This window comes from Lampris incognitus, chromosome 16 (genome assembly GCF_029633865.1).
Source record: "Lampris incognitus isolate fLamInc1 chromosome 16, fLamInc1.hap2, whole genome shotgun sequence".
NCBI lineage: Eukaryota > Metazoa > Chordata > Actinopteri > Lampriformes > Lampridae > Lampris > Lampris incognitus.
In genome coordinates, this window is record NC_079226.1 from 42,150,066 (window position 1) to 42,175,629 (window position 25,564).

A 25,564-nucleotide genomic window follows, 5' to 3' on the forward strand; every position below is an offset into this window, starting at 1 on the left:
ATCTACCCATCTATCCATCTAGCCATCTATCATCTACCCATCTATCCATTTGCCCATCTATCCATCTATCCATCTACCCATCTACCCATCTATCCATTTGCCCATCTATCATCTATCTATGTACCCATCTACCCATCTATCCATCTACCCATCTATCCATCTACCCATCCTACATCTATCCATCTATCTATCTACCCATCTATCCATCTACCCATCCTACATCTATCCATCTATCCATCTACCCATCTACCCATCTATCCATCTACCCATCTATCCATCTACCCATCTATCCATCTACCCATCTATCCATCTATCCATCTACCCATCTACCCATCTATCCATCTACCCATCTACCCATCTATCCATCTACCCATCCTACATCTACCCATCCTACATCTACCCATCAATCCATCACGGCTCTCCCCGCCTCCACTACGCTCATCTGCAGCCATTCTCCCATGTTGTTTACCCGGGTTTTCCTCGGTCTCCCTCTCTTCCTAGTCCCTTCTACCAGGCCTGGCAGGATGTCCTTTGCAGGTGTCCTTTCCGTTTGGCAAATGTGCCAAAACCAGTTTAATTTCCTTTTTTAACCACTGCTAGTAAACTATCATGGTGACCAGCGGCTGAACTGAGCGCTGTGCAGCACTTCAGTGATAGTGGTGTGTGCTGTGTATGGGGTTTGCAGCATTCCTCTACATGCTCTGAGGTCAGAGGTTTGTATTTTGTCTCCACAGCTTTTGTTAGGGGCCAGGACTCTGCACCGTGTAGAAGAGCTGCTGCTATGACGGTGTTATGACGGTGTTATGAAGGTGTTATGATGCTGTTATGCTGCTGTGATGCTGTTATGATGGTGTTATGATGGTGTTATGCTGTTATGAAGCTGTTGTGATGTTGTTATGATGGTGTTATGCTGTTATGAATCTGTTATGAAGGTGTTATGAAGGCGTTATGATGGTGTTATGATGGTGTTATGCTGTTGTGATGGTGTTATGATGCTGTTGTGATGGTCTTATGATGGTGTTATGCTGTTGTGATGGTGTTATGATGGTGTTATGCTGTTATGAAGGTGTTATGAAGGTGTTATGAAGGTGTTATGATGGTGTTATAATGCTGTTATGATGGTGTTATGATGGTGTTATGATGGTGTTATGCTGTTATGAATCTGTTATGAAGGTGTTATGATGTGTTATGCTGTTATGATGGTGTTATGATGGTGTTATGCTGTTGTGATGGTGTTATGATGGTGTTATGCTGTTATGAAGGTGTTATGGTGTTAGGATGGTGTTATGCTGTTATGAAGGTGTTATGAAGGTGTTATGAAGGTGTTATGATGCTGTTATGATGGTGTTATGCTGTTATGAAGGTGTTATGATGGTGTTATGAAGGTGTTATGGTGTTATGATGGTGTTATGCTGTTATGAAGTTGTTATGAAGGTGTTATGAAGGTGTTATGATGGTGTTATGAAGGTGTTATGATGCTGTTATGATGGTGTTATGCTGTTATGAAGGTGTTATGATGGTGTTATGAAGGTGTTATGGTGTTATGATGGTGTTATGCTGGTATGAAGTTGTTATGAAGGTGTTATGAAGGTGTTATGATGGTGTTATGATGGTGTTATGCTGTTGTGATGGTGTTATGAAGGTGTTATGAAGGTGTTATGATGGTGTTATGAAGGTGTTATGATGGTGTTATGATGGTGTTATGTTGGTGTTATGATGGTGTTATGATGGTGTTATGTTGGTGTTATGATGGTGTTATGATGGTGTTATGATGGTGTTATGATGCTGTTATGACGGTGTTATGACGGTGTTATGATGGTGTTATGACGGTGTTATGACGGTGTTATGCCGTTATGACGGTGCGGAGCAGTTGCATTCTTGACTTCCTTCCCGTGTTTTTATCTTTCCAGATCGTGTTGAGCTTGGTCCTTGCGCTTGTTGTGATGGCGACTCTGCTCCTAATGTCTTTTCCCGATCTTTGTGTAGCCCAGTATCACACATGACAAATGTGCCTCAGGGGGCTTTACAGCAACACAACATCCTGCCCTCAGACCCTCACATCAGATAGGGAACAACTCCCCAAAAAACCTTTAACGGGGAGAAACAATAGGAAGAAAGCTCAGGGAGAGCAACCGAGGAGGACCTCTCGTCCAAGACGCACAACGTGCAATGATGTTGTGCGTACACAACTTACACAATACAACACTGAAAGAGGATAACACAATTATAACGGAATTATAGAATATATGAAAAGTATGATGAGCAGGATGCCAAGTAGTGTGTGTGTGTGTGTGTGTGTGTGTGTGTGTGTGTGTGTGTGTGTGTGTGTGTGTGTGTGTGTGCGTGTGTGTGTGTGTACTGTACTTGTATAGATCCCAAGGCCATGCGCTCCTTGTTAAGAGTGCGTCTTCGCTCCCAGCTGTGAATCGAATCCTGAACCTCTCTGCTGAGCTGTCGCGTTGCTCCCCTCTGCTGGTCAAAGTTCTTAATGTGTTCCAGAGCCCCGTATGTGGTGGTCAGATAATAGGAGCCTACACACACACACACACACACACACAGACACACACACACACATTGCGCAACATTCCAGCAATTGCTGAGGCAGAGATTGTCTTGTTATGTTGGTCACACATCTGCGCAGGTGTTTGTGCGCACCTTCTCCTAGTGTCAGCGAGGGGTCCATCAGCTCCATCATGTATTCAACATCCAGCTGCAGGTCAGCCAGATTGGACCTGGCCAGCACGTACATCATCACGGGCAGGAAGTCATCAGCACCGTGGCTGCGCCCTAACCGCACACAACAGACACACACACACACACACACACGTAATGATGATAATAATCATCATAATAATCATAATATTGTTAATACATTTTATTTGTGGCCGCCTTTCAGAGCCCTCAAGAACACAGAACACAGTAAAAACCAGCAGCGCTGAATCAGACGGCAGAAAACAAAGCAGGGTAGACAATAACAAGGCAACACAACAGATACTAAGTATAAAATAAAATGTTAACACAACAGATAAGTATAAAATAAAAAGTTAACACAACAGATAAGTGTAAAATAAAAAGTTAACACAACAGATAAGTATAAAATAAAAAGTTAACACTACAGGTAAGTATAAAATAAAAAGTTAACACAACAGATAAGTATAAAATAAAAAGTTAACGCAACAGATGAGTATAAAATAAAAAGTTAACACAACAGATAAGTATAAAATAAAAAGTTAACACAACAGATAAGTATAAAATAAAATGTTAACACAACAGATAAGTATAAAATAAAACGTTAACACAACAGATAAGCATAAAATAAAAAGTTAACACAACAGATAAGTATAAAATAAAAAGTTAACACAACAGATAAGTATAAAATAAAGAGTTAACACAACAGATAAGTATAAAATAAAAAGTTAACACAACAGATAAGCATAAAATAAAAAGTTAACACAACAGATAAGTATAAAAGAAAAAGTTAACACAACAGATAAGCATAAAATAAAAAGTTAACACAACAGATAAGTATAAAATAAAAAGTTAACACAACAGATAAGTATAAAATAAAGAGTTAACACAACAGATAAGTATAAAATAAAAAGTTAACACAACAGATAAGCATAAAATAAAAAGTTAACACAACAGATAAGTATAAAAGAAAAAGTTAACACAACAGATAAGCATAAAATAAAAAGTTAACACAACAGATACATATAAAATAAAAAGTTACCACAACAGACAAGTATAAAATAAAAAGTTAACACAACAGATGAGTATAAAATAAAAAGTTAACGCAACAGATGAGTATAAAATAAAAAGTTAACACAACAGATAAGTATAAAATAAAGAGTTAACACAACAGATAATCATAAAATAAAAAGTTAACACAACAGATAAGTATAAAATAAAAAGTTCACACAACAGGTAAGTATAAAATAAAAAGTTAACACAACAGATAAGTATAAAATAAAAAGTTAACGCAACAGATGAGTATAAAATAAAAAGTTAACAAAACAGATAAGTCTAAAATAAAGAGTTAACACAACAGATAAGCATAAAATAAAAGGTTAACACAACAGATAAGTATAAAATAAAAAGTTAACACAACAGATAAATATAAAATAAAAAGTTAACACAACAGATAAGTCTAAAATAAAGAGTTAACACAACAGATAAGTATAAAATAAAAAGTTAACACAACAGATAAGTATAAAATAAAAAGTTAACACAACAGATAAGTCTAAAATAAAGAGTTAACACAACAGATGAGTATAAAATAAAAAGTTAACACAACAGATAAGTATAAAATAAAGAGTTAACACAACTGATAAGTATAAAATAAAAAGTTAACACAACAGATAAGTATAAAATAAAAAGTTAACACAACAGATAAGTCTAAAATAAAAAGTTAACACAACAGATAAGTCTAAAATAAAGAGTTAACACAACAGATGAGTATAAAATAAAAAGTTAACACAACAGATAAGTATAAAATAAAGAGTTAACACAACAGATAAGTATAAAATAAAAAGTTACCACAACAGATAATCATAAAATAAAAGGTTACCACAACAGATAAGTATAAAATAAAATGTTAACACAACAGATAAGTATAAAATAAAGAGTTAACACAACAGATAAGTATAAAATAAAAAGTTAACACAACAGATAAATATAAAATAAAAAGTTAACACAACAGATAAGTCTAAAATAAAGAGTTAACACAACAGATAAGTATAAAATAAAAAGTTAACACAACAGATAAGTATAAAATAAAAAGTTAACACAACAGATAAGTCTAAAATAAAGAGTTAACACAACAGATGAGTATAAAATAAAAAGTTAACACAACAGATAAGTATAAAATAAAGAGTTAACACAACAGATAAGTATAAAATAAAAAGTTAACACAACAGATAAGTATAAAATAAAACGTTAACACAACAGATAAGTCTAAAATAAAAAGTTAACACAACAGATAAGTCTAAAATAAAGAGTTAACACAACAGATGAGTATAAAATAAAAAGTTAACACAACAGATAAGTATAAAATAAAGAGTTAACACAACAGATAAGTATAAAATAAAAAGTTACCACAACAGATAATCATAAAATAAAAGGTTACCACAACAGATAAGTATAAAATAAAATGTTAACACAACAGATAAGTATAAAATAAAATGTTAACACAACAGATAAGTACAAAATAAAATGTTAACACAACAGATAAGTATAAAATAAAAAGTTAACACAACAGGTAAGTATAAAATAAAAAGGTAACACAACAGGTAAGTATAAAATCATCATCTGCACAAAACTCAGCGTGGATCAGACTGAATATGCCAGTGTGAAAAGGTGGGTTTTGAGATGGGATGTGAAGGTTGAAAGAGAGCCAGTGTTGTGAAGGTCTTGTGGGAGAGAGGTCCATAGGCGGGGGGCAGAATGACTGAAGGCTCTAGTCCCCATGGTAGTCCAGCGGGCCAATGGTGTAGTGAGTTGGAGAGCAGAAGAGGATGTGAGAGTGTGGGAGGGTGTGTGGATATGAAGGAGTTGAGAAAGATATGAAGGAGCTGGGTTATTAAGGGCCTTAAAGGTGAGGAGCGGGATCTTGAAGTCAGTACGGTATTTAACAGGGAGCCAGTGGAGCTGCTGAAGAAGAGGAGTGATATGATCTATGGAAGGAGTTCTGGTACTGATACGGGCAGCTGAATTCTGGACCAGCTGAAGTTTATGAAGACACTTGAGGGGAAGACCCAGGAGGACAGAACTGCAGTAGTCAGTACGGGATGTAACCAGGGTGTGAGTGAGTATGGCGGTGCTGTTAGGTGTAAGTGAGGGTGGAGATGTTAATATTGTGTAGGTGGAAGTATGCAGACTGAGTAACACTGTTGATGTGAGCTTCAAAAGATAATGTGCTGTCCAAGATGACACCCAGACTCTTAACCTGAGGCGATAGAGGAAGTATAGAATTGTCAGGTTTGGTCAAAGTAGATTTAGTGCCTACTAGGAGGACCTGGGTTTTACACTATTAAGTTTGAGGAAGCGGTGTGAAAACCAGGATTTAATCGCTAGTACGCAGTCAGAAGGGGAAGTGGGAGGAAGAGCGGAGGGAGGCTTGGTGGATAGGTAGAGCTGAAAGGTTTTGTTGCTCTTCACTAACTCCACCTCCACATGCAAAACTACTTAGCAACCATCTTAATCCCCTCTTTTCACATTTCGTTTGGAAAATCACAGCATATTATGCACGACATTTTAAATGTCACTCCAGTTATTTTTCTTTTTTTTCTGGAACGTTAGTTTTTTTATGCATGTTTAAAAACATTTGTAAGGGAATTCGATGAATATATTTCAGTGCAATATTAGTAGTTCATTTTACTTTATTATCCATTGTTATGAGACAGTCTGATTATATAAGAACACACTGTCTGTCTGCACTCAAAGCCCATTTTAATACGATGAGAGGCAGACTGTATATATATATATATATATATATATATATATATATATATATATATATATATATACATACACGTACAAACACACACACATATATATATATATAGGCAGCACGGTGGCCCAGTGGTTAGCGCGGTCGCCTCACAGCAAGAAGGTCCTGGGTTCGAGCCCCGGGGTAGTCCAACCTTGTGGGTCGTCCCGGGTCGTCCTCTGTGTGGAGTTTGCATGTTCTCCCCGTGTCTGTGTGGGTTTCCTCCGGGGGCTCCGGTTTCCTCCCACAGTCCAAAGACATGTAGGTCAGGTGACCCAGCCATACTAAATTGTCGCTAGGTGTGAATATGTGTGTGTTCTTGCGTCCTCAGCATTTTCACAGAGGGAATATCAAGACGGATTGCGTCAGCACTTGTTGTATTTGAATTGATAACTGGACTCACCTGCAATTTAATGCAGGCGAGTCATTCAGAGGATAAGAATCAAGCCCGGATAAATGGGGAGGGTTGCATCAGGAAGGGCATCCGGCGCATGGTCTTTGCCACATCAAATATGTGGCTAATAAATCAGATTTCCATACCGGACCGGTTGAGGCCCAGGTTACCCACGACCTACTGTTGGCCAGCAGGGGGGCGGTGGAAACTATGCTACTGTTGGGTGAAGGAGAGGGAGAGGGAGAAGGCATGTGCAGAGGCAGCAGGAGAGGAGGAAGGGTAGGAGTGTGGAGGTGAGAGTCAGAACTTTGAATGTTGGCACTATGACCGGTAAAGGGAGAGAGAGCTGGCTGACATGATGGAGAGAAGAAAGGTAGGCATACTGTGAGTGCAAGAGACCAGGTGGAAGGGGAGTAAGGCCAGGGGTATCGGAGGTGGGTTCAAACTCTTCTACCATGGTGCGGATGGGAGGAGAAATGGGGTAGGGGTCATTCTGAAGGGAGAGTGTGTCAAGAGTGTGCTGGAGGTGAAGAGGGTCAGACAGAAGGCCTTTTTGAAATGAATACACTTCATGATGACTGACAAGAAGCTGTAGACGCCGCCCGTCCGACCATCACACGCAACAGTTCACGAGCTTCAACGGGAAACGCTTCAAAACATCCTCACTCCTGCGATTGAGAAGGATACGGTTCATTCTCTTTTACCTTTCTACAAAAAGTATGACACTCATAGGGCATCTTGGTGGCATGGCGGTCTATTCCGTTGCCTACCAACACGGGGATCGGCGGTTCGAATCCCTGTGTTACCTCCAGCTTGGTCGGGCGTCCCTACAGACACAGCTGGCCGTGTCTGCAGTTGGGAAGCCGGATGTGGGTGGGTATGTGTCCTGGTAGTTGCACTAGCGCCTCCTCTGGTCGGTCAGGGCGCCTGTTCGAGGGGAGGGGGAACTGGGGCGAATAGCGTGATCCTCCCACACGGTACGTCCCCCTGGTGAAACTCCTCACTGTCAGGTGAAACGAAGCGGCTGGCGACGCCACGTGTATCGGAGGAAACATGTGGCAGTCTGCAGCCCTCCGTGGATTGGCAGAGGGGGTGGAGCAGAGACCGGGACGGCTCAGAAGAATGGGGCAAACTGGCGAAGTACAATTGGGGAGAAGCAAAAAGGGGGGAAATGCCAAAAAAAGTATCAAACTCATTATGTCTCTACATGGAGACCTTGGGCTGGACTCTTTTGCTTTAAGGAAGCGGCAGTTAACATATCGGTGATGGCCCGGCGGCCTGTCCAGGGTGTCTCCCCACCTGTTGACCAATGACTGCTGGGATAGGCTCCAGCATCCCCGCGACCCTGAGAGCAGGATAAGCGGTTCGGATAATGGATGGATGGGTAACATATGCCACAGTCCTTATGGCTCTTTACTTACGAAGTCTTCCTCAACCTAAATGCTAGATGGCAAACTTTCGACTCAGTTGTTTAGCTCACAGGAAAGCACTTTGGTACAGAAATAAATTTGCTGTACTTCCTCTGTAGATAACAGAAAGTGTTGTACAGTGCTAAAGAACAATGAATGGTCATCTCTACAAATATGGCCACCTTACATGACCTGCGGAACTAACTTGGTTTCATCTGACAAAGTTCTCGTAGAGAAAACTCCCATTTTCCGTTAAAAACCCTATAATACGACATGTAGGAACCTGATTATGAAAATTAATGAATACTGGCATCATAGGTGGCAGTGGGGATGAAAAAGAGAGCATGTGTTGTTGTAACGCTGCACATGTATAGCGTGTATTTTTGATCGAACTGATATGGAGTCATAGATAATTGGCTTCATCTTCTGCACTGATAATCTGGGACAGTGACGGATGTGAGAGGTCAAATTTAGGTATGATACAGGAGTCACAGGGGTTAGGAGTCAGGGGTCAGAGGCTACAGGGTTACTGTGCAGATTCTCACCTTGACAGCTGACAGACATGGAGTCATATATAATCTTGCAGGTCTTCAGCAGAAGCTCTATCTTCCTCTGAGGAGAGTACTCCAGGTGAAGACTATTCAGTTTACCGCCAATTTTCTCCAAAGCCGGGGCTTCAGGCACCGCGGTGGTTACACCCAAAGCAGTGGTGGTACTGCCCAGGACCAGAGACTGAAAGAGAGATAATGACAGAATAAGAATGAGAATTAAGAGTTTGATGTGATGGGTACCTCAGACGCCACATTTAGACATAACAGACAGATATAAAAGTAACAAAGGCAAAAATTGCAATTCTGTGAGTAATTTGTGCTGAGATAGGCTAATGCAAATATATATCATTACAATCATTTGTCTTATGTTTTATTAGAAGTAAAAGTATCAAAACTAAAATGAAAGTGTTTTGCAATGGCATAATACTAAGATGTGCTAATAGTATTATGAAATTCTCTTAATGTAGTACAACCTAGGACTAGAAACTTGCTGCCACCACTACTACTCCTACCAAATGAAAGTTACACTTTAACAAATACTGCTACTACCATGACTACTAGCATAGATATTATCTTAATGTCCTGCTATACCTGGTTCTCAGCAAATACTCCTTTAATCCCTCTTTATCCCCCCTCAATCCAGATGCACTATTAAATTCATTCAATGATCTGTGCCTATCCTTCCTCGACCAAACTGCATCATTTGAAACTAGGAAGCAAAAATTAAAATAACCTCCCCCCTGTCTGAATGATCACACCCGTGCCCTTAGACGACTTCGTAGAAAAATAGAACGACAATGGAAGTTCAACAAATCCGGATTTGCACATAACACCCTTAAAAAGCAAATGTTAATTTACCAGAAGGCAGTTAAGGATGCGAGATCAGCGTACTTCTCTGAACTAATATTGACAAATAACAACAATCCTAAAGTTCTCTTTAGTGTTACTGATTCTGTTATTAATGGTTCCTCCACTTCTCTTTTTGAACCTGATGTTGAGTTGTTTGAAAAATTTCTCACTCATTTTGTAAACATGGTGGAGAATATTAGGTCCCAAATCCAGCCGGGCTCTTTTCATTCCATTCCCCATGTTAATTCTGCATCTTTCACCCAATTTCAACCAATTACAATTTCAGTGTTGGAGACTACAGTCTCCAATATGAGCTCCTCCTCCTGCATCCTAGACATCATTCCCACTAAGCTGCTCAAGGAGGTATTTTCTACTATCAGCCCCGTTATTCTGCAAATTCTTGATAATTCTCTGGCCCCTGGTTCTTTTCCAGACAGTTTTAAGCATGGCATCATTCACCCATTGCTGAAGAAACCTAATTTAGACCCCCTGTCCCTAGGTAACTACAGGCCAGTCTCCAAATTGTCTTTTTTTTATCTAAGGTTCTGGAGAGAGTAATTTCTTCTCAGTTGATTTCTTTTATGAACACTGATACTGTTTTTTATAGTTTCCAGTCTGGTTTTAGGGCACTTCATAGTAATGACACAGCTCTAGTTAAGGTCACTAATGCTAAATGCTAAATGCAGACAGAGGTGACTGCTCGATTTAAGTTCTTTCAGGCTTACGTGCTGCCTTTCTTTCACACTGGCCAAAAAACCCGCTAATGTCCACCTTTGGTCAATGTAAAAAGGCAGATGTTAGCGGGTTTTTTTGGCCAGTGTGAAAGCAGACTTGGGTTGGCATCAAGGGCTTGGCTCTTAACTTATCACGCTCTTACCTCACCGACATAACTTTTTCTGTTGTTCTGGGTAACTCTACGTCCTCGGTGGCTTAGTTGAGTTGTGGTGTCCCTCAAGGCTCAGTTTTTGGCCCCCTGCTCTTTTCTATATGCATGCTGCCCCTTGGCCAGGTCATTCAAAATCATGATGTGCTCTACCATTTTTATGTTGACGACACTCAGTTATACATACCACTAAAACCCACAGATCCTAGCACCCTATTAAATCTCATAACTTGCCTCACTGACATTAAATCCTAGATGTCCAAAAATGTTCTTAAATTTCATGATGATAAGTCTGAGGTCATTCTGTCCGGTCCTGAAAATTCCATCAGCCCATTTGCTACTAATCTTGGTGGTCTGTCAGGTAGTCTTAAGCAGGCTGCTAGGAATCTTGGGGTAATATTTGATGCTAACCTCAGTTTTGATAATCAAATTAAGCATGTTGTTCAGTCATGGATTTTCCAGCTCAAGCTAATCTCTAAAATTAGGTCATTTTTATCAACTGCCGATTTGCAAAACGTTGTACATGCTTTTATCTTTTCTTGGCTCGACTACTGTAAAACACTTTATGCTGGTATCATCGAGGGCTCCCTTCACCATCTGCAGTTGGTACAAGGACAAGGAGGCATGATCATATCACTCCTGTGCTTGCCTCCCTACACTGGTTTCCTGTTATATTTTGAATTGATTTTAAAACGTTCTCACTTTTAAGGCGTTAAATGGTCTTGCTCCTTCAAACATTTGTGATTTATTTACTTGGTATGTCCCCTCTCGACCATTAAGGTCAGCAGATGGAGGCCTGCTGGTTATTCCCAGGTCTCGGTTTGTCACAAAGGGTGATTGGTCTTTTGCTGTTAGAGCCCCACACTATGGAATGCTCCCCCTGTTGAGCTAAGACGAACTAAGTCTCTAGTTTCGTCCAAAACTTTTCTTTTTATGAAAGCTTTTACAAATGTTTGATATTTGTTTTTATCTATACTGTTTTTATTTTTACTCTTATTTGATCTTACTCTTATTTTTGCCTTGTCCGGTTTTATCTTTTTTTTGTGAAGAACTTTGTAACATTGTTTAGAAAAGTGCTATATAAATAAAATTGTTATTATCATTATTATTATTATTATCATACTACTGCTACTACCATGACTACTAGCATATATATCATCTTAATGTCCTACTATACCTGGTTCTCAACAAATACTGCTACTACCATGACTACTAGCATAGATATCATCTTAATGTCCAGCTATACCTGGTTCTCAGCAAATACTGCTACTACCATGACTACTAGCATAGATATCATCTTAATGTCCTACTATACCTGGTTCTGTGATAATTGTTGCAGACCGCCATCGTCCTTGTGAAGTTTCTCCAGACTACGGTAAATGGGCTCTCTTAGTGGCTTCAACACACTCTTACAAAGAGCTGCTTCTACGATGGTTTCTGGATGGACAAACCCACACGTGCATATATACACACAAACAAACCAACACAGTTCAGTGTACAATCATTTGAAACTCTTACATAATACGTGGCTGCTGTTAACACCAAGAATACAAACACACTCGTTTACAGTCAAGTGTTGCAAGTGAAGTAAATTGATTAACTACTGTGCTACAATAAATCGTTCTTTACCTAACTAGAGAGTCAATGTGGTAAGTCAGTTAGCATTCTCCTTGGTGGTAAAGTTACCTAGCTTTTCTTGTGTATATTGATGTTGGGGCTCCAGCATGACTTGCAGCTCTGTGCTCTGCAGCAGGTAACTCTTTAACTGAGTCACCATCTGTCTGATCTCCTGTAACAGCTCAGTGGAGGAGGTGTGACGGGACATGGTCTCCAAGGTGAACGTGCGATGTTCTTTAACCTAGAGAGAAAAATGACTGTGATGAGCTAATTATCCCATTTAATCAGAAAACCTTTTATCATTTACGTTTTGAATATTTATCTGATGCTTTTATTCAGTTTAGTTAACTACGAATTGTCAGGTGAGACTTCGGTGTCTTTAGTCAGAAACTTGGACAGGACAGGACACAAACACAAACTGTTCTTACCACTACCTAACAGATACAGTACCTCTAAACTGTGAGAACACCCTACCGATTCACTAAAACAAATGAGTGTTGTATCACACACTGGTTTGATCTTTCTGCACAATTTGAGACAGAATTGGATGGTGGTCTATAGGACGACTTTGGAGATCAAGAAGAGGAAGAGAGTGAAGGCAGAGCCAAGCATCAAACGGTGGAAGTTGAAGAAGGAAGACTGTTGTGTGGAGTTCAGAGAGGAGTTAAGACAGGCACTGGGTGGAAGTGAAGAGTTGCCGGATGGCTGCGCAACCACCACGGAAGTGGTGAGGGAGACAGCTAGGGAGGTACTTGGTGTGTCATCTGGAAAGAGGAGGGAAGACAAGGAGACTTGGTAGTGGAATGAGGACATAAAGGAAAGTATATGGAGGAAGAGGTTGGCAAAGAAGTGGGATAGTCAGAGAGATGAAGAAAGTAGACAGGATTACAAGGAGATGTGGCATAAGAGAAGAGAGAGGTGGCAAATGCGTCTTGTGAATTGTATGAAAGGTTGGGCACTAAGGAAGGAGAAAAGGACTTGTACCGGTTGGCTAAACAGAGTGAGCAAGCTGGAATGGATGTGCAGCAGTTTAGGGTGATGAAGGATAGAGATGGAAATGTGCTGACAAGTGAGGAGAGTGTGTTGAGAAGGTGGAAGGAGTACTTTGAGGGAATAATTAACGAAGAAAATGAGAGACAGAAGGTTGGATGATGTGGGGGATAGTGAATCAGGAAGTGCAGTGGATTAGCAAGGAGGAAGTGAGGGCAGCTATGAAGAGGATGAAGAGTGGGAAGGCAGTTGGTCCAGATGACATACCTGTGGAGGTATGGAGGTGTTTAGGAGAGATGGCAGTGGGGTTTTTAACTAGACTGTTTAACACAATCTTGGAAAGTGAGAGGATGCCTGAGGAGTGGAGAAGAAGCATACTGGTACTGATTTTCAAGAGTAAGGGTGATGTGCAGAACTGTAGCAACTACAGAGGTATAAAGTTGATCAGCCACAGCATGAAGATTTGGGAAAGAGTATTAGAAGCTAGGTTAAGAGGAGGAGAGGTGACAATTAGCGAGCAGCAGTATGTTTCACGCCAGGAAAGAGCACCACAGATGTGATGTTTGCTTTGAGAATGTTGATGGAGAAGTATAGAGAAGGCCAGAAGGAGGTACATTGTGTCTTTGTGGATTTATAAAAAGCATAGGACAGGGTGCCAAGACAGGAGGTGTGGTATTGTATGAGGATGTTGGGAGTTGCAGAGAAGTATGTAGGAGTGGTGCAGGATATGTATGAGGGCAGTGTGACAGTGGTGAGGTGCGCGGTCGGAACGACAGATGTGTTCAAGTTGGAGGTGGGATTACATCAAGGATCGGCTCTGAGCCCTTTCTTGTTTGCAATGGTGATGGACAGGTTGACGGACGAGATCAGGCAGGAGTCTCCGTGGACTATGATGTTCACGGATGACCTTGTGATCTGTAGCGAGAGTAGGGAGCAGGTTGAGGAAAGTCTGAAGAGGTTGAGGTATGCACTGGAGAAAAGAGGAATGGAAGTCAGCAGGATGGAATATATGGCAGGATGGAATATATATGCGTGAATGAGAGGGAGGAAGTGGAATGGTGGGGATGCAAGGAGTCGAGGCAGTGAAGGTGGATGAGTTTAAATATACTTGGGGTCAACTGTTCAAAGTAACGGGGAGTGCAGAAGAGAGGTGAAGAAGAGAGTGCAGGCAGGGTGGAGTGGGTGGAGACGAGTGTCAGCAGTGATTTGCGATAGAAAGGTACCAGCAAGAGTGAAAGAGAAGATTTATGAGATGGTTATGAGACCAGCTATGTTGTATGGTTTGGAGACAGTATCACTAATCAAAAGACAGGAGGTGGAGCTGGGGGTGGCAGAGTTGAAAATGCTAAGATTTCCATTGGGAGTGATGAAAATGGACAGGATTAGAAATGAGCATATTAGAGGGACAGCTCAGGTTGGACGGTTTGGAGACAAAGCAGGAGAGGCAAGATGGAGATGGTTTGGACATGTGCGGAGGAGAGATGCTGGGTATATTGGGAGAAGGATGCTGAATATGGAGCTGCCAGGCAAGAGGAAAACGAGGAAAGCCAAAGGAGGTTTATAGATGTGGTGAGGGAGGACATGCAGGTGGTTGGTGTGACAAAGGAAGATGCAGAGGACAGGAAGCGACGGAAACAGATGATTCGCTATGGCGACCCCTGACAGGAGAAGCCAAAAGAAGAAGAAGACAATCTGACACAGAATTCCAGAAATTGCTGAGCTGGAATGGTTCAAAATTCTTTTTTCTCTTATGTGGTACAGTCCTTAGAGTGGGTCTCATTCCCTTACAGTGTACTCACCAGATTACCAAAGTAGCTCATAGGGTCCCTAGCTAGCTCTACTATGCGTTGGGTGAGGCGGCGGTCGTGACTGATGAGCCCGGTGAGAACAGTGGAGAGTCTGTGACGGGCACGGTCCAAAATTACGGTGGTGGGGGTTCTCTTCACTGCAACCTTGGGGCTACGGCTGTCTGAGCCTCGACTGAGAAGAAAAGTTTAGTAAATTTTAGTAGAAGTTAACCATCACTGCAGTCATTTTTTAAACCTACATTACTTCAGGTAACCTCCTCACCTGCAATATTCTGACACCCGTTTTTGTTTTAATATTCACCCCCGAGTTAAAGTCATTTTGATCGCTATATCTTACACTGACTGCTAACCTACTTGTCTGCACATTACTCAAACGCTATGGTAAACCAGAACTGTTCCGGGACATGTATATGGAGGTCCTGCATGTTTATCAAGGGAGCTTGGACAGTGTTACAACTGCTTTGTGACTGCTAATATAACCAGGGTACAAATGACAGGGGAACCGTGTGGAGCTTGGCTCTTCGTACAAAAGACGGGGGCTCCCCTGAAAACATTCGCCAAATTGTTTATGCCACAACTTTGGTATGTGCATTTCTTTATTGTTTTCTATAGCAATAATCAATTCATCACTCATTCACTATGAAGTTCTACAGTAGCTGTGCTGTTCCTGTAATTACCATCCAAAATAGATAGTGCAATGGCAAACTGACCACACGAGAAGTATTTACTTATTGCTGCATGGCCTTTGCATTTGAACAATCCATTTCTTATTTTCTGGGAAATGACTGTGGTCTTTTCCCTTTGACTGTGTTGTATCATTCATATGTGATGTTTGTTTTGATATTTGTCTCTGAAGCACAGATCTGCTGATAGAGCAACTGTATCTATCTATCTATCTATCTATCTATCTATCTATCTATCTATCTATCTATCTATCTATCTATCTATCTATCTATCTATCTATCTATCTATCTATCTATCTATCTATCTATCTATCTATCTATCTATCTATCTATCTATCTATCTATCTATTGAGCATTGGCTTTCCATGCCAGAGATCGGGGGTTCAAATCCAGGTTGGAACAAGTCTCCAGTAAAAGTCCATGACTTAGACTCCTAATGCTGTATAAGCCAGCTACCCTGGATATGAGTGAGAGTAACATGAATAGTCATATTGGCTGGTACGTCACCCAGATTATCAAGGTCTGTGCCAGGTGTTGGGGAGCCAGGGTAACCTGATGAGAAACGGGCTACTGGAACAAGACACTCATGGACAAGAGCTGAGAACCTGGAACCAATGCAAATCTACTATAACAGCAGACCCCTGAAGAGGGGCTATATGAAGTGAATGTGGGAACTGTGGACCAGTAGGACACCTACTTCCACTCTGACTCAGAAGCAGCTAATGGCTCAATGCTCAAACATCAATAGAAGGAAGCTACTTCCATGACTTGAGATAGAGAGGCTCCAACAGGATGACCATACAGTTCAGTACCATGCATGGCCACCCAGTAGGCAGGCGATACATGAGAACAGACCCTAATCCTCTGAAACAATCCTACCAGCCACAACAGCTGAAGCTACTGAGGTTTAAATGAGAATCATGGCCAGACTAAAGACAGTCAACTGCCGGGCACGGCTCCCATGACTCAGTGACAAAGTACCATCACAAAGCTCTCTTGTGGATGTGAACACAGCCCTATGCAACATCTCAACTTCCACCATAACAGAGATCAATAAGCTTGTATATGTCACTACAACCATAATCCTGGAGATGCTTGGGTACAGTATTAAGAACATAGGTCAACAACGGTACCCTCCATGGAAGAGAAGCTGGAAGCCAAGATCAAAGCATCACGGAGAGATGTTAGCCGGTTAACAGATGTGCAGAAAAGTGTGATGAAAGACAGGCCCTGGTTGAAGAAGTCCATAACTGAGGCCCTGGAAATGGCCAAACAAAGGCCCACAGCTCTGGCCACCAGACTGAAGAGATACACCAGAGAAGCAGAAGCCAAAAGAGTAAATTGCCTGTTCCTCAAAGAACCATCCAAAGTGTACTCCCAGTTTCAGAGTAACAAGGGAAAAACGTCAGATCCACCCAGAACAGAGACTGAGTGATACTGGAAGGATATATGGGAAAAGGAGGCATCACACAACACCAATGCTCAGTGGCTGGTAGGCCTAATAGCCGACCACAGCAATATCCCAGAACAAAAACCAGTTATCATCACAGTGGCAGACATCCAGCAATGAGTCTCAAACGTAAAAAGCTGGACTGCACCAGGCCCTGACATGATTCACGCCGACTGGTTGAAGAAGTTAACTGTTATGTCTGCACACATCGACAGTGCTGCATTTGATTTGGCGCTGTTCTATTGTGCTGGGATCGATTGGTGATGCCTGTGGGCTCTGGGTTGTTTGATCGGGTCTGCCTGTGATGCTGTGTCAGTCTAAATAAAGAATGCAACGCAGAGGTTGTGTCGAGCGTCAGCGCTGTGTCCTGACATGATTTCTAAACACAATATTGGCGACAAGGATGGCGGACATCTCTCTCCCACCACCTGCCCCCTCCCTGGCGTTACCTGGCGAGCCTCCGGTACCATGGACTCGCTGGCTACATAGTTTTGAAAATTACATCATCGCCTCAGGGCTCGACGACGTGAGCCAGGCTAGGAAGACGGCTCTGTTGCTACACTGCTTGGGAGCAGAGGGTCATCGTGTGCTCGGGACTCTGGGGAACGTCACAAGCTTTGCCGAAGCTGTGGGACTTATGAGCACCCATTTCGCTGCTCCACAGAGAGCCCTCCTTCGGCGATTTATATTCCGTCAGCGACACCAACTGCCTGGTGAGTCTGTGCGGCAGTACGTAGCTAATTTGCGAGGGCTAGCTAGCTCATGCAAGTTTGGCGCGCTTCAGGACGAGATGGTTCGCGACCAGCTAATCGAACACACCAACAACGCAAAGGTGCGTGAGACTCTGCTGCTGGAAAAAGACGATCTGCTGCTGTCCAGAGCAATTACCATCGCACTACAGGTTGAGGGAGCAGCTGAGTATGCTGCTATGCTAAATACACAGCAAGTGGCCACCTCCAGTCAAGCTGCCAACGACTCCTCCCTCTACTCACGGCTGCCCCTCGGGACGCAACCCAGCCAGAGCGAGGCGGGCGCCGACTCCACTGGGGACGTCTTGCAACTGCAACGACGGCGTTCTCGGCCCCGCCCTCAACAGTCCTGTGGTAACTGTGGGTCTCGGTCTCATGTTTCAAGGGCTCAGAACTGTCCTGCCCGTGGCCAGACATGCCGTAGCTGCGGTAAGCACAATCACTTTGCCAACGTCTGCCACACCCCCCAGTCTTCAACCGCCGTCATTCACAAGGTGAGCTCTGGGCCAGTGTCATTCAAATCATGCACAGTCAACATTAATGATGTGTGCGTCCCCCTGGACGCCGGTGCAGGTGTGTCTCTCCTGAATGTTGATACCTACAGTCAATTTTTCGGTTCACTGCCACTGTCCGCACCCTCAGCTGTCCTCTGTGGGTATGGTGACTCCAAAATCGATCTGGTTGGCTCTCTCCAACTGACTGTCCGCTATGGAACCAAGCTGGTGCCCAATGCAGTTTTTCATGTGGTACGCCGTGGGGCCAACCTGATGGGCCTGGACCTGTTCTCCGCCCTGGGGTTCTCCCTCTTAGACACGGGCGGGGGGCAGCAATCCTGATTGTTGCCACGCCTTGGCAGCAGAAGTGGCCATCACTGTTTGTGGGGCTGGGCTTCCTCTCCGCCTTCGCCCATCAACCTCTCCTCAACCCTGCTGTGAAACCTGTCATCCAACCACTGCGCCGCATCCCGCTGGCTCTCCGTGATGGGGTCTCTGCCGAGCTGCAACAACTGCTGTAAGCTGGCATCATTGAACCGGTGGACGTGTCACCTTGGGTCTCAAACCTCGTGGTGGCTAAGAAGAAGTCGGGGGGCCTGCGTGTCTGCGTCGATCTACATGCAGTAAATAAGGCAGTGGTCCCTGATAAGTATCCACTGCCCACCTCAGAAGAACTCACTGCTCAGTTCTATGGCTCTGAGGTGTTCTCCAAGCTCGACCTCAGACAGGGGTACTTACAGGTGCCCCTCCACCCCAGCAGCCGAAACCTCACAGCCTTTGTGACACATGCAGGAGTGTTTCGCTACACCAGGATGCCTTTTGGCCTCAGCTCCGCCCCTAGCTGCTTCCAGAAAGTCATGGTCTCCGTGCTGGCTGGCATACCGGGCGTGGCCATTTATCTGGACGATATAGTGGTACACAGGCCCACCAGTGGAATCCACGACAAGCGCCTCAACATGGTCTTCGCAGCCCTGTCCAAACACAAGCTAACTCTCAATGCTGAGAAATGTGTCCTCTCTGTGCCAGCCATCGACTTCGTGGGGTTCCAGCTGTCAGCAAGCGGTGTAACTCCACTACAATCCAACGTGGATGCCATTCAGGCCATCCCTGAGCCCAGCTCGGCCGCCCAGGTCGCCTCCTTCCTGGGTAAGACAGGCCTGAGGTTTCTTCCCCAGTACTCTGTGACCACAGCCCCCCTGCGCCAGCTGCGTAAGGATGAGCCATGGGTGTGGTCAAAGGCATGTAGTGACGCTGTGCGTGATCTCAAGACTCAACTGACTTCACCACCAGTGTTGGCTCACTTTGACATCTCCAGCTCCACCTTTGTGACCTGTGATGCGTCAGCCACAGCGATAGGGGCTGTGCTGTCTCAAACCCAGAACGGTGTGGAGAAGCCCATCGCCTTCGCCTCCCGTGCCCTCAACCTGACCGAGCAGCGGTACTCCGTGGGTGAGCGTGAGGCGTTAGCCTGTATCTGGGCTTGTGAAAGGTGGCACCTCTACCTCTATGGCCGCTCCTTCACCCTCAGGACAGATCACCAGGCCCTGACAGCGCTGCTGTCCACATCTGGGACAGGCCACAAACCCCTGAGGCTGCACCGCTGGTGTGACCGCCTCCGCCAGTACAACTTCAGCCTGCAGTTCACCCCAGGCAGAGACAATGTTGTCGCCGACCTGCTCTTTCACTCTGTCTCCACCCCAGCTCCACAGATGGACACTGACTGTGTGGAAAAGGACATTGTCCAAATGCTACACACACCCCTCCGGGCCACTGTCTCTCTGCAGGAGCTGAGGGCAGCCTCCGAACAGGACCCTGTCCTCTCCCAGCTCCGCACCTACATCCAGAACGGCTGGCCTCACAAGGTCCCAGAGGAGCTGGCTGCGTTCGCCCGAGTCAGACAGGAGCTCTCCTGCTGGAACGACACCTGCGTGGCACGTGGGTTTTGCACAGTGGTCCCAGCTGCTCTCCGTGCACGTGTTTTGAATACGGCGCATGAAGGCCACCTGGGCATTGTGAAACTGAAACAGCGCTGCCGAGACCCGGTGTGGTGGCCGGGGATAGACAGAGATATTGAGGCTCTGGTGAAGGACTGTTCTGCCTGCCTGACAAGTGGCAAGACTGGCCACCAGGCTCCCCCACCCCTGCAACCTCTCGCCTGGCCCTCTCAGCCCTGGGAACACCTGCAGTTGGACATCTGTGGTGAGATCCATGGAGTTCCCCACCACCAACGCTTCATTGTGGTCGCCCACGATCTACACTCAAAATGCCCTGAACTCACCACTTCCGGCCCTGTGACCTCACAGGTCATCATCGACTTCCTGGACTCTCTCTTCTCTCGCTGGGGCCTCCCAAAGACCATTACCACTGACACCGGTCCTCAGCTGGTCTCTGCTGAGTTCACTGCTTATCTCGAAAACAAGGGCATCCGTCATATACGCACTGCGTACTACCACCCCCAGGCCAATGGCGGCGTTGAACGTTTTCACCAGTCACTGAAGAATGGCCTCAGAGCACACATGGCCCAAGGGTGCTCTTTCACGCAGGCCATCCGTCACACTCTACTGCACTATCGGGCCACACAGCACTCGACCACAGGCGTCTCCCCAGCCTCTCTCATGCTGGGCCGGGATCTGTACATGCCCCTTGACAGGTTCCACCCCTCCACACCCCAGGCACCTCCCTCTGGGGTCAGAGCCTCAATCACTCATCAGCAGACGCGGATGAAGCAACGGTTTGACCAGTCAAAACGAACCAGGGTGCCAGACATCAATGCGTCAGACTGCGTCAGGGTCCGCAGGCCCTACAGGGACAATAAAATGGCTTCATGCTGGTCCTCTCCTCTCTAAGTCACCCGTCAGCTGGGCCCAGCCACCTACCTCCTCAGTGATGGCACTCGGTGGCACTCCAGTCATCTACGGAAGGTGTCAGCTCCGCCACACACAGCTGGTGACACAACCTTAGCCATTCCCTCAGTATGGCGAGACGCCCCGGGGCTTCATGCAGCTCCTACACGGGCCCCAGACATTCCTGGGCCTCAGCCTCCCCTGCCTTCCCCCTCCCCACCTCGGCCTGCCCAGCCTCAGGCCGCCTCGCGACCTGTTCGCACACGTTTACGCCCTGGCCACCTAGAGGACTTTGTGTCAACCTCTCATGTTTGAAATTCTGCCGGGGGGGGGGGGGTGTTATGTCTGCACACTGAATCACCAGTGCTGCATTTAGTAATGTTAGCATTGTTCTATTGCGTCTTGGTTGATGTGTGATGCCCAGTACTTCTGTTATTGTTAAATCCTGCCGGGGGAGGGGGGGATGTTATGTCTGCACACATCGACAGTGCTGCATTTGATTTGCCGTTGTTCTATTGTGCTGGGATCGATTGGTGATGCCTGCGGGCTCTAGGTTGTTTTGACCGGGTCTGCCTGTGACGCTGTGTCAGTCAAAATAAAGAATGCAACGCAGAGGTTGTGTCAAGCCACAGCGCTGTGTCCTGACATGATTTCTAAACACAATACTAACTGCACTCTATGGACACCTGGGGATACAAATGAACCAGCATACATCAGGGTCTCACCCTGACTGGCTGAAACATGAGAGAACAATACTGATCATGAAGGATTCCCACAAGGGTACAACACTTTCAAACTACTGGCCGATAACTTGCCTCTCCGTAACATGGAAGATCCTTTCAAACATCATAGCAGCTAAGCTGAATGGGCACACGAGTCAATACATGAGCAAAACTCAGAAAGGAATTGGGAACAACACCAGAGAGTCAAAGCATCAGCTACTGGTTGATAGAGCAGTTACCCAAGACTGTAAGACCAGACAGACCAACCTGAGCACTGCTTGGATTGACTACAAGAAAGCTTATGATTCAAGAAACAAAGAAGCCACTGTATTTGACACTGTATTCTTAGAACGAATTGTGTTTTTACAATGAATTCATTCTCTGCATTAAACCCATCCTCTTGTATAGGAGCAGTTGGCAGCTGCAGCACCCCGGGACCAACTCCAGGCCTTCTTTCCATTGCATTGGTCAGGGGCACAGACAAGAGTATTAAACCTAACATGCATGTCTTTTTGATGGTGGGAGGAAACCGGAGCACTCAGGGGAAACCCACGCAGACACGGAGAGAACATGCAACTTCCACACAGAAAGGACCTGGGACGGCCTGGGGTTCGAACCCGTGACCTTCTTGCTGTGAGGTAACAGTGCTAACCACTGGCCACCATGCCAGCAAGCCAATGCCCCACACCTGGTTACTGGAGTTCTTGGTACTATACAAAGCCAACAGGACACCAATAGCCTTCATCAAGAACTCAATGCGGCAGTGGAAAACAACACTAGAGGCCAACTCGAAGACAATCACACAGGTAACCAGCAAATGTGGCATATACCAGGGGGATGCACTATCCCCGCTGCTGTTCTGCATAGGCCTGAACCCCCCAGTCAGATCCTCCCACTGAGTAGATATAGATACAGGTTCAGAAATTTAGTTACCATCAGCCACTTCTATACATGGAGGACATCAAGCTGTATGCCAGGAATGAGCGAGACATTGATTTACTGAGCCACTTCACCAGGATCTACAGTGATGACATCGGGATGCTATTCAGACTGGAAAGGGCTTTCGAATGTGGCAAAAGAAGGAAAGGTGGTGAGCACTGAAGGGGTTAAATTACCAGATGGCAGGATAACAGACATACAGGACAGTTACAAGTACCTGAGTATCCCACGGGCATGCATGGCACAACACAGAAGAGCTAACACGTCAGACCAGGACTCCACAGTCTACACCATCTACAGACCAGTGGCCACTCTTTCAAGGATGGGGATGTGCACATCCTTGATAGGGAGCAACGCTGGTTTGAACGGGGAGTCAAAAAGGCCATCTATGTGACGAGGGGATGACTATCCCTGAACCGAGGGAGGAGGCTAAGAGTACATATGAACCCATTGTTGGTTTGGTCGTTATGCAGCTGTGCTGTTCATAAGGTTGGGAGATACCTGCAGTCAGTTGAGACTGACGAAGTCACAAGGATGAGTGATGAAACATTTCTCCCAGTAAACGTTGTGTCCAGATGAACTGATTCACCTTTCTGTGATTACCTTACCTGGATTACTGAGCATGCATAAAGACAAGGAACATCCATGAGAACATCAGAAAGAGCCTGACAAGCAGGTGCTGGTTAACCAACCAGACACTGTGGTGGTCGAGAAGGAACAGAAGACAGCAGTGGGGATCGATGTAGCAATCCTGAGCAACGGCAACATCAGGAAGAAAGAACACGAGAAGCTAGAGAAATACCAAGGGCTGATGGAAGAACTAGATTGAATTTGGAAGGTCAAATCCACAGTAGTCCCAGTGGTAATAGGAGCACTAGGGACTGTGACCCCCCAAACTGGGAGAGTGGCTCCAGCAGATTTCAAGAACAACTTCTGAGGTCTCTGTCCAGAACAGTACGGTCCTAGGAACAGCTAAGATACTGTGCAGAACCCTCAAACTCCCAGGCCTCTGGTAGAGGACCTCAACTTGAGGAAGATACACACTACCCGAAAAACGGTGAGAGGGAGATATACATATGTTTGCATCATGGCTGTTTTATTACCAATTGCATCTTTTAAGTTCTCTCTGAAGTATGACCCCAACACAAAACGTGAGCTCCCCAGAAAGCCACACTGACTACTACCCCTAGCAGGGATATTATGAATTGCTGTCAGAGGAGAGTTATGAATTGGAAGAAATTCACATTTTTTTTAAGGTTTAATCTTAAGCCAGTTGTCGTAGAGAAGAAATCGATTGCATTGAGAATTTTTGGAATTACTCTGTGGGAAACCAATCAAGACGCCCTTTGATGAGGTCACATACAAACTGCCGAAGTAGTTGAGACTGTGAAAACAAATCTGCGAAATGCTCAACATAATAGCATCACTGTAAGCTGTCATGCTGTTCAAAATAACATCCATCCACCCATCCCTTATCCAAGACACTTATCCCAGTTGGGGTCGCGGGATGTTGGAGCCTATCCCAGCAGTTATTGGGCAGCAGGCAGGGAGACACCCTGGACAGGCCACCAGTCCATCACAGGGCCGACACATTTACACCTAGGGACAATTTAGTAGGACCGATGCTAACATGTTCAACATACATGTACATCGTAATAACTTGATATTTCAAGATGGGGGTGGGTTGGGGTGGTGTATCTGATGCAGAGTATCAGCCAATGCCGTCACCAGTCATCTTCTCCCGCATGTTGTTGCTATTGTGTTGTTGTTGGGTTTTTTTACATTTTGGTTCACCGCCAACGGATGTCTGCTATCATACATCACTAACGTGATGTGGTTCTGAGCAGTAATAGAAGAAGTGGGGCGCCCGGGAGGCATAGCGATCTATTCCGTTGCCTACCAGCACAGGAATCGGCGGTTCGAATCCCTGTGTTACCTCCGGCTTGGCCGGGCGTCCCTACAGACACAATTAGCTGTGTCTGCGGGTGGGAAGCCAGATGTGGGTATATGTCCTGGTCGCTGCACTAGCGCCTCCTCTGGTCAGTCGGGGCGGCTGTTTGGGGGGGGGGGGACTGGGGGGAATAGTATGATCCTTCCATGAGCTCTGGCCCCCTGGCGAAACTCCTCACTGTCAGGTGAAAAGAAGCGGCTGGTGACTCCACATGTATGGGAGGAGGCACGCTGTAGTCTGCAGCCCTCCCCGGATCAGCAGAGGGGGAGGAGCAGAGACCGGGACGGCTCGGAAGAGTGGGGTAATTGGCCGGATAAAATTGGGGAGAAACAAGGGGAGGGGGTCGCGGGTATTGCGTAAGACAGTGCCCTCTTCAGGTGACACAGGGGAGCGTTCCGCTTCACTAACCCAATGTAAGTGAATGTAAGTTGGAAAAGTACCTTACACGTTGTTGATTGGACAGTTACGGTTTATGACGCGTTTTAATGCCCACCCAGTGAAGCAGTGCTTCGCCTCGGCCTGAAAATGATTGACACCCGTCTATCCAAACACCAGCTCAGCCTTTCCGACCCTTGACTTGTTTTCAATCTTCATCATACCTTTTGGTATTCGAAGCGTGGTGAAAGATAAGAACAAGAGATTAGCCTAAGATGAATTCGTTACTATTGTAAACTACTAATAAGACACGTTAGCCCCTAGCTAACGGGTCTGACCCTTTAGCCGAGCGGTTAGTGATGCCGCCTTG

General features: G+C 45.0%; 1 protein-coding gene across 1 annotated transcript in view; it reads right to left on the bottom strand.

Moving 5' to 3' along the window:
- Window positions 1–25,564, bottom strand: part of rin3 (Ras and Rab interactor 3) — a 46,158-nt gene that overhangs the window by 7,505 nt on the left and 13,089 nt on the right. The window contains exons 6-11 of the mRNA XM_056295742.1: window positions 14,980–15,160; window positions 12,260–12,431; window positions 11,889–12,010; window positions 8,836–9,022; window positions 2,656–2,787; window positions 2,365–2,531 (exon numbers count right to left, since the gene is read on the bottom strand). Coding sequence (XP_056151717.1) covers window positions 2,365–2,531; window positions 2,656–2,787; window positions 8,836–9,022; window positions 11,889–12,010; window positions 12,260–12,431; window positions 14,980–15,160 — 961 coding nt within the window. The remainder of the gene's footprint in view (window positions 1–2,364; window positions 2,532–2,655; window positions 2,788–8,835; window positions 9,023–11,888; window positions 12,011–12,259; window positions 12,432–14,979; window positions 15,161–25,564) is intronic.